Source organism: Labrus mixtus, chromosome 17 (genome assembly GCF_963584025.1).
Source record: "Labrus mixtus chromosome 17, fLabMix1.1, whole genome shotgun sequence".
In the NCBI taxonomy this organism is placed as follows: domain Eukaryota; kingdom Metazoa; phylum Chordata; class Actinopteri; order Labriformes; family Labridae; genus Labrus; species Labrus mixtus.
The window spans coordinates 18,592,725-18,606,486 of record NC_083628.1 but is presented as its reverse complement, the minus strand read 5'-3'; the positions used below and the strand labels follow the sequence as shown (position 1 = coordinate 18,606,486).

General features: G+C 42.9%; 1 protein-coding gene across 1 annotated transcript; it reads left to right on the top strand.

The window, feature by feature from the left end:
* Nucleotides 1–2,848: 2,848 nt before the first annotated feature.
* On the top strand, nucleotides 2,849–11,474 carry LOC132992215 (long-chain fatty acid transport protein 6). The gene is made up of 10 exons (XM_061061406.1): nucleotides 2,849–3,455; nucleotides 4,955–5,158; nucleotides 5,460–5,618; nucleotides 6,862–6,986; nucleotides 7,938–8,132; nucleotides 9,180–9,270; nucleotides 9,346–9,544; nucleotides 9,888–9,985; nucleotides 10,516–10,646; nucleotides 10,943–11,474. The coding sequence occupies exons 1-10, from the start codon at nucleotides 2,978–2,980 to the stop codon at nucleotides 11,117–11,119; spliced, it is 1,857 nt and encodes a 618-aa protein (XP_060917389.1). The 5' UTR covers nucleotides 2,849–2,977; the 3' UTR covers nucleotides 11,120–11,474.
* The last annotated feature ends 2,288 nt before the right edge of the window (nucleotides 11,475–13,762 follow it).

Sequence of the window (13,762 nt, the reverse complement as noted above, 5' to 3'; positions counted from 1 at the left end):
AAGTGTACAGCTTTTATCCACACAGAAAACAAAAATTGTGAATATTTTTAAAAGTTTTACAAGATTTTAGGCTTCAGTTTATGTTTTGTGTCGTTTCTGCAGTTGAAAAAGTTCCCCCTGCACCTTCAGCTCCCTCTGAATGCTTTTCTCTCCACATGTTCATGTTGGTTCGTTCAACACGTCATCTCTAGAAATGTTTCCCTTCTATCACGATGTTCTGCATCAGATCAATATTTTGATTACTATTTGATCAATCCCAACCAACAGCGTTCCCGACAATCCGTAGTAGTTTATCTTTTAGTATCAACTTCTGAGACGCACCGATATTTGGGTCCAGATATTTGTCACCCAAAGCAGCCAGAGGAACCAACAACAAAGGGTCCAACATTAAAGGCACGGTTGGTGATTTCCTCCAGATCCTTTTTAAGATTTTGGTTGAAATCGTCTTTATGTCCTGACAGAATAACTCATGTTCTCTGAAAAAAAGGAACAAAGAAAATCCATCATCTGTATCAGTTGTAAGCCTGTAAAAACTTCAACCAATGTCTGCCATGAGGCACCAATCTGATGAACCAATCACACGCCTCCCTGTCTCCCTGCTCGCTCTCTACCCCTTGAGTGCTCTAGCCCACACTCAAAGCACGAGCTGAGGTCCGCTCCTGGAGCAACGGCGCATGTGCATGTAAGTGAGGGGCGTGGCTTTAGAGGGAGCACAGAGGGGAGGGGGTGCAGACGGAGCACTGAGGGAATGCTACTTTCAGAATCATGCTAGTTTTAGAAAATTACCAACCCTGCCTTTAAGTGGATATATCCAACTGATGTGACACAAACTCCACATTGAATTAATTAAATCCTCATCGGTACAAACCAACCTGAACACGGTTGCTCATTGAATAATGTGTGACCTAAAGGGCTCAACATGTTTAATAAAGTACAAGCTTAAGCTGGACTTTGGCTTTTTGAAGGATTGCAGCGAGAATGGTTCGCACTCCAATCATGTGTTATACGTTTCGTAAAATGCCATGAAACATTGTTCAGAAAAAGTCGCTTTGAATGATTGTATTTTTGTCCTCTCTTTTATTCTGTATGGCTTCGAATAGCAGCAGTCTTAAGCTGTTCTGAGCCTTTTTGAAAATGTTTGTAAGATACTGTAAATAGTTCGATCAGCTCTGGTGTAAAAATGTTAACATCGACCAGCGTCTTATGAAGTTAAACATGCAAACAAATGTGGCTTCTGGTTAGCACTGAATGATTCTGAAAACTGGGAAACTTGAGTCGTCTACAGGTACAGCTTTTCTTTTGTAACCTTTTTCCTTTATTTGTATTTAATCGCTGAAGTTGTTTGCTCTTTAAAGAATACTTGAGCTTTCTGTAGTCACAAAAACGTCAAGTTCACGTTTTCAAATTCATCTTTATTGTTTCCGATTGTGCCACTGTTTACTTGTTTTCCAAAATGGTGTCAATAATTTACCCACTACAACCTTTACGTTCTGTCTTATTACGCTTTTTTGAGTTTTTGTTTTCATCGTTGTGCCAATGGTGCAAATGCTTTTGAATAAAACGTCATAATTTGATGAAGTTGTTTCGTGTCTCATGAATTTTTGACCATTTAACACAAGTCTACGGGCGGCCATTTTTACTCTAAAACTTCCCTTTGATCTCACATAAGGCCGATCAAGCCGAGCTTTATGTTGTCCTGGTGTCCCACAGGGAAGTGTTCTCGGCCCGTGTCCTGTTGTAGCAGCTTTGTGTAAGTTCTGACTTGAGTTCACACTAAATCCTATGTGTAAACTATTTGCTTCATTGTTTGGTTACCACAGAGAGATAAGGTTAATCTTAACTAGTAGGGCGTAGCATCCAAGCTAACCAAAACATAGTGTCAGAAATTAGATTTTAACTTGACGTGACCAATCAGAGAGCAGGGTTTCTCTCCCTGCGGTGTTTGTTTCCTTTGTCCTTTGTCTGATCGTCTCTGAACAGACTAAATAACTTCTGTTCACTAACGTTCATCCACAAACACAAACTCTAAATTTTGCATATGACAAAGCATCATGATGAGGTGAGAACTAAAGCCTACAGCCTTCATCTACAGCTAGCGTCAGATACCAACAGTGACATCTAGTGGTAAAATCTTCCAACTACAACACAAGGTAATTTAACAGTCCTCTATGTTTGGACGGGTGAATAATCTGGGCTTAAACTAAAGCAGGAGTAAAAAAAGTAAGACATCATGTTTCTGAGGGATGTAATTGATGAAACTGCTGACACCAAACAAGACGGTTAATTTAGCTGAAATACGCCAGTTAACACGGTCACTCTTACACCTCCCAAGTTATCTCACCTTTCAAAACCATCACCATGACAACCGGATTTTACATAACTTGTGCCAGCATTGGAATTTACAGCTGGTGCAACACAACTCCTTCTTAAATGAGAAATAACATTAGAACCAGGCAATGTTTGAACTAGAGTGGAAAACAATGCCCTTCAAATAAAGCTTACTAAGCGCAGAATCACTTTGTATGCAGATGATACAGTGATTAACTTATCAAAAAGGAAAATCAGAGGAATGTCAGCAGCGTGTTTATCTCTGAACCTTTAAACAATAAAGGTGTGCTCTTTATAAACACAGCGACCTCTCTGCAACCACCAGAGGCCTTTTGGTGTGCCAGTCAATCCTCAATTTCTTGGACTTGTGGCTCTCCAACATGTTTATACTCATGTCCTCAGGCATTAAATCACTCCACTGGGCCCCACTTTAGTTTCTTACGGCCCTGTTAAATCCACACACTGTTCATCTCGTTGCTCATAGCTCATTGGCTGTCAGTGTGCTGCTGTGAAATTGCATAATGAGGGAGCTATCAGGCTGACTGCAGGTTTCCTGAAGGCACTCGCGTCAGCAGCCTGTTTTTAAAACTTTTGTAGCAGTACTTGAAGTGAGCCGTGCCGAGCCGTGCTGCTGTTTCTTGAAGTAAAGATGATAACTTTAGTGATCACCAGTGTTCTAGCAGGACTCCTGGCTCTGCTCCTCTACCAGAGGATGACCCATCCCTACTTCTGGGTGGATTTGATTCATTACATGAAGCTTCAGAGGTACAAAAAGACGCTGCAGGCTCGTATGCAGCAGGGGATCATCACATACCTCGACTGTTTTCTCTACCAGGCGAGGAAGAACCCGAACAAAGCCTTCATCATTTTCGAAAACCAGACCCTGACGTACCGGGACGTGGACCGGAGGAGTAACCAGTTCGCCAACGCGTTCAGGACGGAGGGCTCTCTGAAACAAGGAGACATTGTTGCTCTGTTGATGTTCAACGAGCCGGACTTTATTTGTGCGTGGCTGGGACTCTGCAAACTGGGCTGTGAAGTCGCTTTTCTCAACGTCAACATTAAAGCTAAGATCCTGCTGCACTGCTTCCAGAGCTGCGGGGCGAAGACGCTGGTTGTCAGCGCAGGTTTGCACGTTTCTCTCTCACGTCTTTTCGTGACGTAAAACTTTCAAACCTGCTCGCTGTGCTGAGATTTATGAAGCTGGAGTCAGAGCAGAGGAACTTTAAAATAATCCTCTGTAGGTTTTTCTAAAGCCACTCCCCACTGTTATGGGCGGGGCTGCAATTTAAAACACATTAAGATACTGTTTAGAAAGTCTTTGTCATTATAACGCACTCAGTGGGATATTATAAAGATGCTATTAACACGGCAGGGCCGGACTAAACATTTTCAGGGCCCCTCAAACTTAAGTCAAGGTTCCTAAAATTTCAGCAGGACTTTTCTCTGTCAAAGCATTTTAAAAATGCAAACTGTATTTTGACTTCACTTAAAGACAAAATACAAATTACACAGATAACAACCAGTGAGATGTGTAGTGAGTGAAATGATAAAGTGACCTTACTATATGATCAGACATTAAGGAAACATGCTGCTTTAAGTATTAAAGCACCAATCTGATAGTAAAAGAGTTGAACTGAACTAATGGTAGCCGAAGTTCAGCTCCTATGTCTGCCGAAGAAATCCTAAAAACTTTGACTTTCTGATTCTGATTGTGGAAAGGAGGTGTTGGAGTTATCTGCAGATGAAAGCTGTTGTAACTCGACTCTCTTTATCACAGAGTTAAAGTTTCTTACTGATAGGCGACCTGCAGAGAGCAAAGTACCACCAGCAGGACGTCTCCCTGCGGGCTCCTGTTTGCAGCCCAGAATCAGGAGGATATGCTTGTATGGACTTTTTACCTGAATTCCTTCAATGTCAAAGTCTGTAAATGATCATGGAGGCTGTTATCTCGAACACGACCTCCCATGATCACAGCCAAGTGTTGGGTTAGACGACCATTCAGTCTGAAAATAACAACACAAATACCCGAATACTGAAATGACCTGTTGAATAGAAACTCATTTAAAATGTTGTTACAGAGAAATAAAATCAGGAGGAAATTACCACAAAAACAGTCATCAAAAGCAGGATTGATGCAGTAATAAATGAAGGAATAAGAAAATATTGAGTAATTTGCTTCTTTATATCGTATTCTTAAAACATCAGTTTTTCATTCAGACTCTGTTTCTTTATAAGTGACCTTTGACCCTGATCTCTGGAACTCGGGAATACAGCTTAGGAAAGCTCTGCGCAGAGGTGCTGCTTGTCAACAGGCAAGGCAGGCAACTGCTTGACCAGTAGGGGGGCCCCTGAGGGCTGACAAACTTTGAACCAAAGCAGCGGCCCAAAATGTGCAAATTTTGCAACGACCCCCCTTCTGACAGCACTCACTCTCCTCGCTCTGCTAAATGTCGCACCCATTATTATTATTTTTGCCTATAGGACCCCAACAGACTCTAGAATCTAGATCTAGAGGGTCTCAGGCTGCATTCAGGCTCTTAAAAAAGTGTTGTACGTATGTAGGATTCTTAATCAAGATGCTGATGGTGACGCATGGAGTAACGCTTTGTGTCTGTCTGTGCAGATCTGGTGGGCTTGGTGTCGGAGGTCCTGCCTGACCTGAAGAAGGACAACATGAGCCTGTGGGTGGTGGATCACACATCACCGTGTGATGACTTCAAGAGTTTATTAGACAAAGTGGAAAACATGTCTGCAGAAACGTTAAGTGACCTTCCTAAAGTCGACGTCATGTCCAACTTTCTCTTCATCTTCACTTCAGGAACCACAGGTGAGAGTCAGCTCATTACAGATCCTACAGGTGGCGTGACCAACATGTGTTACCACACAGAAACACATCTCAACTCTTTTTTTTAAATGAAGGAAGATCACTTTGAATCAGACAATGACTAGAAGATTTTTCGCGCTTTGAAGGTCTCGGTCTCGCCTCAGAATCCAAAGCATTCATTTAAACTCGACTCTACAAAATGAAAACCAAAAAAACATTGTTGTAGCAACGACTCTACGCTTACATTGCAAACATTCAGTCTGTGGTTGATTCCTGCAGTTCTTGCGTCTTTCTCCCTGTCCAGGTCTCTCTAAGGCGGCCCGCGTGGGTCATCTGAAAGCCATCATGAGTATGGCCTTCTTAAACATGTGCGGGGCCACTTCTGATGACATCATCTACGTCACTCTTCCTCTCTACCACATGTCTGCGTCTCTGTTGGCCCTCGGAGGATGCATACACCTGGGTAAGAAAAGCTAGACTTCAGTCAATGTTAATCAAGAGCGGTCACACATTAGCGCCAGTGCTAGCCCTGCGTTTCCTTACAGATCGAGTCCTGTAGCTCTGAATCGTTTGTAAAAATCTCTTTCACTTACTTTAAAGGAGCAACATGTAACTCTGACCCCTAGTGTTTAAAATGGGTATTGCAGTCTGAATTCAAAACATTGTAGAGAGCTGTCTCTCCCCCCGCCCCCTCCTCTCTAGAGTCGATGCTCACACAGGTCACCATGTGGTGAACACTGAAGCTTCAGTGTTTATCCAGCTCTGCATCGGTCTGTAAACCTTTCTGTGTTCTAACCTCTCTCCATTTTTCAAAAACATCTCCAATATTGATCCTAGTTTGAGCACGTTTCTGCTCGTGGAGCTTATTAGAAACATGCAGAGACTTTTTAGGTCGGGTACAATCACTTCTATCTGAACCACTTCTCTTGCCCGCTTCCATCACTGCAACACCTGTTGGTCCTGGTGTTGCTACATTTGTAGCTTGACAAGTTGAGTTGCAGCCAGCACAAAGTTAACCCTGCGATGATCTTAGTGGTTTTTTCAAATCTTTGTTCTGAGCTGGACTTTCCTGTGAAGATGAAGGTCCCTGCACCTGGCTGTGTTTTCTCCTATAGTTCTAGTTTTAGCCTTCAGAGTCCCCCTGCCTCCACTCTTTGAGCTAAGCTAGGCTAACTGCATTGTAACTCCAGCTCAGTCACAAACACACAAACCTGCAGTCTGTGTTCTCAGTTTCTTACAGCTGTCCTTTGAAGACTTTAAATCTGACCCTGATGACAGCAAACGGTCTCATGGATATTTTCCTCAATGCATATGAAGGTCACATTCACAAAAAATCCTCCAGAGCTGGATCTTTAATAAATGATTTGAATGATTGGACTCTCACCTTTTTGAGTGTTTACTCACAGATAAAACAAGACGTAGAGGCTGCAGCAGCTCATGACCCTGACAAAGACACAATTCCTGGAAGATGAATCGTAACATTCAGAGCATTAAAAACGTCAAACACACAAAGGGAGGAGGAAACCTTCATGGAGACGGAGTTCCTTCTTTACAGGCCTGCGAGGAGTTCTGACTTCCTAAAAAAACAAAACAGAGGAAGTTTCTCGGGTTATAAATAATCTGTAACGCCATTGTTACAAAGGCCGTCTGTTTCAGAGGTTCACTCAGTTACACTTGTGGTGTCTCTCTTCTTCTGTGGTTTTCAGGAGCAACATGTGTGTTGAAGAAGAAGTTTTCTGCGAGTCAGTTCTGGAAGGATTGTGTGAAACACCGAGTGACCGTGGTGCAGTACATCGGAGAGCTGCTCAGATACCTCGTCAACCATCCCGCTGTGAGAGTGAACAACAAGCCATCGTCCTCATTCACATGATCACACGTTACCAGAAGTTTGAAAACAGATTGTAACAGCAGACGATTATCATCATACTGTGATTATATGGGATGACACACATCTATCTTTGACTTGTTTTATTGGAGGGGATAAACACGTTGTAACGGGTTGGGTCCGTGCCTCGTGGTTAGCGGCGTTTCAGAGAGCGTCGGAGACCGTAAAGTCATAAGTACTCGACCACACGTGTCCGGGGTTTCCACAATGCTCGTCGTTTATTACAAACTACACATCAACCTGAAAGAGCTCGATTGTACGACTAATATTTTATCATGCATGAGCGACTAGTGTCTACATGAACCTCAAGTCGAATGTGGAAAGCAGGTCGGTGTACATTCAGAAAGAAACGCTAAACTATCGTTTTGTTTGGGCTTTGTTGGAACCGCAATGAATTGTGGGATGCGTAGTTCCTTCACTTCTGGAAAAAAAATTATTTGCACAGTCTTGTACCGTTGCCTTTTTCTCAATCGTTTTTTTTTCTGCGATGAATTAAAGGTTTTAGAGTCTTGAGTATTCAGGTAGCTGGTTGTCATGGTAACATGATTAAACGTATTGCTATGAGGATTTTGTGAATTGTGAATAAAGGATTTTAACGGGGGGAAATTTACTTCTGGAATTCCCGAGTGTTGTAGCGACTTGTCAATACCAGGTAGCCCCGCCCTAACTCCTCCCCTGCTTCCTGATCTCTTTGACTCCAAATGGGACCGCCATTTACTTAAAGAACATCATGCTGTTTAAAGGAGACTTTAACTAGAGATTGAGGCTATAAACTTGTTATAAAATAATGTTTACTGAGAGAATGAATAAACAGAGAAGTAGGAACATTTTCTCTACACAATTCTTCTACACAATCAGATCAAACTTATTTGAACCCATGTCTTGATCTCCCTGCAGGTTCCAGAGGAGAGATCTCACCGTGTGCGGCTGGCGACGGGGAGCGGCCTCAGGTCGGATGTTTGGAAGCAGTTTGTGAAACGTTTCGGTAAAATCAAGATCAGAGAAGGTTACGGCCTGACGGAGGCCAGCATCGGGTTCCTCAACTACACCGACGAGGCGGGAGCTATCGGGCGGGCGAGCTACTTCAACAAGGTGAGAGATAAAAACACCTGGAACCCGTCACACTCACTGACCTTGTTAACGGAGATATATCGTGTGTTATCTTCAAATGTATGTTTTCAGATTGATGACTCATTTACAGATTTATTTTCACACATTTTTTGCAGATGTTAGACACTGAAATCAAATTAGTTTTTTCCTTGGCGGAAATCAGATTTTAAAGAAATCTTCCACATGTTTTGAGTTTAAAGGGACATTCTACCTTTTTTAAAGGAGCAGTATGTAACTCTGACACCTAGTGTTTAAAATGGGTAGTGCAGTCCGGATTCAAAACATTGTACAGAGCTGCCCCCCTCCCCTCTAGAGTCCATGCTCACTCAGGTCACCATGTGGTGAACACTGAAGCTTCAGTGTTTATCCAGCTCTGCATCGGTCTGTAAACCTTTCTGTGTTCTAACCTCTCTCCATTTTTCAAAATCATCTCCAATATTGATCCTAGTTTGAGCACGTTTCTGCTCGTGGAGCTTATTAGAAACATGCAGAGGCTTTTTAGGTCGGGTACAATCACTTCTATCTGAACCACTTCTCTTGCCCGCTTCCATCACTGCAACAGCTGTTGGTTTGACCTGATAACTGCTCTCATATCTAACAAACCGAGGGGTGTCCAAAACGGCCGTGTGGGGGTGCCTTAAAACCGCCTACCTTCTCTGGTCCAAACAAATCCAGAGCATTCAGGACCAGAATCTAAAGTTAGAAGGAGGACATACTGGCTGCTGCATTGTTGTCAGAGAAGCCAGCAGAGTTTTAAATTTGATGCGAGCAGTAACTGGGAGCCAGTGGAGGGAGCTGAGCTGAGTGACATGTGCTGTTTTAGGGAGGTTGAAGACGAGGTTTGATAGTGCATGTAGGAAGACCTGCCATCATACATTGTTATCTGTGAAAAGTCCAAACAGGTTTTCACGGTCTGGATTTCTCATGCAAGAAAATCGACTTAAATCCTGAAAGTATTAAAATATAACCGAACTATCAGGATACCAGTGACCTATAGAGTCTGACCTGTCCTGGCTTCTTCTCTTTCAGCTCTCGATGCCCTTTGAGCTCCTGAAATATGATCCTCAAACATACGAGGCGGTCCGATCAGATTCTGGACGATGCGTCCAAGCACAAACGGGTAAATAGATCACAGATCCTTTCACATCAAAGTCTGTAATATCTCATCTAACATCCTTTATGTGTCTCTGCTCAGGAGAGCCGGGGATCCTGGTGGCTCCTCTGACCGTCATGAATCAGTTCCTCGGCTACGCAGGGAATAAAATCCAGTCGGAGAAGAAGCTGCTCAGAGACGTTTTTAAAGCCGGAGACGTTTATTTCAACACCGGAGACCTGCTGTTCACCGACCACAGAGAGTTCCTGTACTTCAGCGACCGCGTCGGAGACACGTTCAGGTACATTCATTTCAGAATACATCTTTAAGTATCAGTATGCAAGTATGTGGCGCTGAGAAAACTCAAATCTTAGCATGTGAGGATGGGTCACCTTATGTTGGTGACTCACTGAAAAGATTCAAGAAACTTAAAATAAAGTGTTTGATGCAGATGACCCGTCAGTGCAGAATAAAATGTGGTGCAAGGTCATGTATGATGGATATGGGGCGCTGGTAGCCTCGACCTAGAGGTTAGTGTGAGCGCCCCATGTACAGAGGGCTGTGCTCCTCCAAGTGGGCCGCACAGGTTCAAATCTGACCTCGTTAACTTGTTGTAAATGTATTTATCTTTGTGTTTCCTGCAGGTGGAAAGGAGAAAACGTTTCCACCACTGAGGTATCCGAGGTTTTAGGAGTTCTTGATTTCATCCAGGAGGCAAACGTCTACGGAGTCTCAGTCACAGGTATGTGATTTTACTGCATCATATACAGCGATCAGAGTCTGATCTGTTCTAGGTTTTAGACTTCATTGATCTGGTTTCAAGTTGTGCTGGACTCTACAAGGACGAGATACTTCAGGTTTAATTAAACAATCTAATTTAGATATACAAATTAAATCAAAAACACTTAGTATTACTTCTGTTTAAATATCTCTCTCTCTCTCTCTCTGCCTCTCTCTTTCTCTCCCCCCTCTCTCTCTCCCTCTCTCTCTCTCTCCCCCTCTCTCCTCCCTCTCTCTCTCTCTCACTCTCTCTCTCTCCCCCTCTCTCTCTCTCTCCCCCCTCGCTCTCTCTCCCTCTCTCCCTCTCTCTCTCTCCCTCTCTCTCTCTCCCTCTCTCTCTCTCTCTCCCCCCTCGCTCTCTTTCTCTCTCTCTCCCTCTCCCCCCTCTCCCTCTCTCTCTCTCTCTCTCCCTCTCTCTCCCTCTCTCTCTCTCTCCCTCACTCTCTCTCTCTCTCCCCCCCTCCCTCTCTTTCTCTCTCTCTCTGTGTTCAGGATATGAAGGTCGAGCAGGAATGGCCGCCATCGTCCTCAAACCGGATCAGAAACTAGACGGAACAAAACTTTGTAACCATTTAGTTCAAACTCTCCCTGCGTATGCCTGGCCGTGGTTCCTCAGAGTCCAGGTGAGTCATGAAATAATAACCTGTGGTTTGTTTATTAATTTAAAGATTAAAGAAGTGTGTGTGTGTGTGTGTGTGTGTGTGTGTGTGTGTGTGTGTGTGTGTGTGTGTGTGTGTGTGTGTGTGTGTGTGTGTCTGTGTGTGTGTGTGTGTCTGTGTGTGTGTGTGTGTGTGTGTGTGTGTGTGTGTGTGTGTGTGTCTGTGTGTGTGTGTGTGTGTGTGTGTGTCTGTGTGTCTGTGTGTGTGTGTGTGTGTGTGTCTGTGTGTGTGTGTGTGTGTGTGTGTGTGTGTGTGTTCAGAGCGCTCTGGACGTGACGGAGACGTTCAAGCAGCAGAAGGTGAAGCTGGTCCAGGAGGGTTTTAACCCGGACGTCACTGAGGATCCTCTGTACTTCTTAGACGTCTCCCAGAAGGATTATATTCTCCTGAGCGAGTCGCTGTACGAGGACGTTGTCTCAGGAAACATCAGGTTATAAATATGTAAACGCAGGAATCCTGACGGTCGTCGTCAGAACGCAGAACGATAAGCTAAAGAGAGAGGGAACGTTTCAGAGACGGGTCTCTAACCTTTATTTACCCGTTCTCACAGTTTGCATCTGTTCAGGTTTTTAACACATTTATACGAGTTTAAAGTTTTTATAGAAATGAGATTTCTCCTTTTTAAGATATAAACTGAGACTTGGACTAGGACATCCAATTAGCTCGTGTTGACCATCGCCATCTTGATTTTGTTTTGGAGCAGAGATTCAGCATACTACACCTCTTACCTGTTTGACTGGTTGCCGTGGTAGCAACTTGTCAATTGTACCTTAAAGCAAACCAGGATATACCGCCTTAAATAAAGACAACTTGGGGCGCAGGTGGCGTAGTGGTTGGTGCTCGTGCCCCATGTCCTGCTGACGGGCAGTTTGGGGTCAAATTTGACCTGTGGCTCCTTTCCCCTCGTGTCGTTCCCCTCTCTCTCTCTCTCTCTCTCTCTCTCTCTCCCTGATTTCCAGCTCTATCCACTGGCCTATCTCTCCATTAAGGCACACAAAAAAAGTTAAGTGAGACATTTTTCAGGTCGCTGTGGTAGCTACTAGACAGTCACAGGTAGCCCCGCCCCTAACTCCTCCCCCTCTGTCAGACCTCTGCTCCATGCTCCGACTGCCCCAACATTTCATCTTGCGTCATCTCAAAATTGACCTAAGTAACTGAAAAGTATTTTTATTTTGTCCTTCGTACTCAATTTTTTTTTATCACATTTTAAGGAATACTTTGAAATGTAGACCATCAATTTTAACAACAATTTTTAAACTTTATTTGTGAAAGGAAAAGTAAGAACTTACTGTAGACGTGTTAACACTGCTGTAAACATAAATCCTTATTAAAAGAAAATATATTTATGTGAACTCAGACTTGTTTTGGACATTTTGTATCAAATAAAAGTTATGTCTAAAATATACTTATTTACTCATGGGTTATATTTTGTGTATAAATAAATTGTCTTGTTTTTCACATTAGAGCCTTAAAAAAACTGAACAATCCTTTGATGATGTTTATGCTGAATTAAATTAAAGATTTAAGGCAGACACTGTGATGGGTTTTTAAGTGGAAATAAGCTAATTAAAAAAAAAATGTAATAAAATGTTTAAAACCAATTAAATTCTTGTTGTGTTTTGTTGAGTTTAATTTATATAAGCTGGTAATTGAAACATTGAGTTCAAGAGAGCAGCATCACATCATCATCATAAACATCAGAGCCGTTTCTGTGCGGATGCATAGGCCCCCCTGCAGCCACTAGGGGGGCCCCAAGCTGCAAGTTCAGCCTCTCCCCAGTATTTGGGGAGAATTCAAATGACTTGTATGTTGTAGCCAGCCGAGCCCCCTCATGTCATGTCTTTAGTGAAGAACTTGTATGCTTAAAATGAAATGTAGGATATAAACAAAACTTAGCTGCTGTGATTGGGAGGCAGTGGCTTGAGTTTGTGGAGTGATAAAGTCAAAAGCATCATTGGGCTGTCACGAAAGGAGGGCCTATGATATCTGACATGTGCCCAATTTATTTATTGTATTTATTTTGGGTCGGTAGGTAGATCATTTTTATGTCAAGTTTTGTTTCATTTGAAGAACTTACTTTGTTTTCAACATAAAAATAAACAGATTTAATTTGGAAAATGCTGCATCTGTGAGCCTCATTGTTCCCATGTTCTGCAGGTTTAACTGGCTTGGATCAACTTGAGATGTTTCATTTGAATATGAGGGAGGTTTCAGGAATCTGGCCTCTTCTCCTCTTAAAGTGTAACAGACTGATGCATCTCCATGGATCATCCTAAAGGGTTTGGTACCCCTCCATTGTGGTCAGTCTAATATTTACATTAGGAATGGTAATGATGATGAAATGGGGAGGACTGATCATTTTCATCATAGAGGTTGAATTTGAAGCTTGAGCCAAAGTCAACTGGACTTTGGATCAAGCTTCCCTAACACTAAACTTAAAACAAGTCCAGTTGCCTTTGGATCCAGCTTCGTATTTACCATGACCTGGATGCAGTGGCGATTCTAGAGTCTGGTGGAGCCATAGGCAGAAATCATTTGGGGGCCCCTCCAACCAGCGTTCATCTTCCTGTGTCCCAACAACGCTAACCCCTCTTCCTCGTTTTTCCTGTTTCTTTTTTCTCTCCTATACACAGATAATTCCTCTTCATTGTTCTTTGTTTACTGTCAGTGACAAACTTTGGTTTTCTCAGCAATAGCCTCATTGAATGCGTATTAGGGCAACCAGAGTGAGTGAGATGGGGCCCCTCAAGGAGGTTTCCCACTGTCAATGCAAAATTGACAAAGTTTGGGCCACTGCTTTGGTTTAAGTTGGTGAGCCCTCAGGGGCCCCCCTACTGGTCTAGGGCCCCAAGTAGTCGCATGCCTTGCCTGTTGACAAGCAGCACCTTTGATGACTGAGAACCTTACACAGACATAGGTTGAAGTTGAGCAGCTCTTAGATTCACTTTAATATTTATAATAATAATAAAACATGTACGCCTGATATTAATAGGCTAGTTGTTGCTCTAAGATTCACTTAATATTTATAATAAATAAATAAATAAATAAATACTAATATTAATAGTTGTAGCAGTTGGACT

Coding starts and splice junctions, on each gene's coding strand:
- LOC132992215 (XM_061061406.1), top strand. CDS start 2,978: ATGATAACTTTAGTGATCACCAGTGTTCTAGCAGGACTCCTGGCTCTG. Junction 8,133..9,179: donor GGGCGAGCTACTTCAACAAG/GTGAGAGATAAA, acceptor CTTCTCTTTCAG/CTCTCGATGCCCTTTGAGCT. Junction 9,986..10,515: donor CTACGGAGTCTCAGTCACAG/GTATGTGATTTT, acceptor CTCTGTGTTCAG/GATATGAAGGTCGAGCAGGA.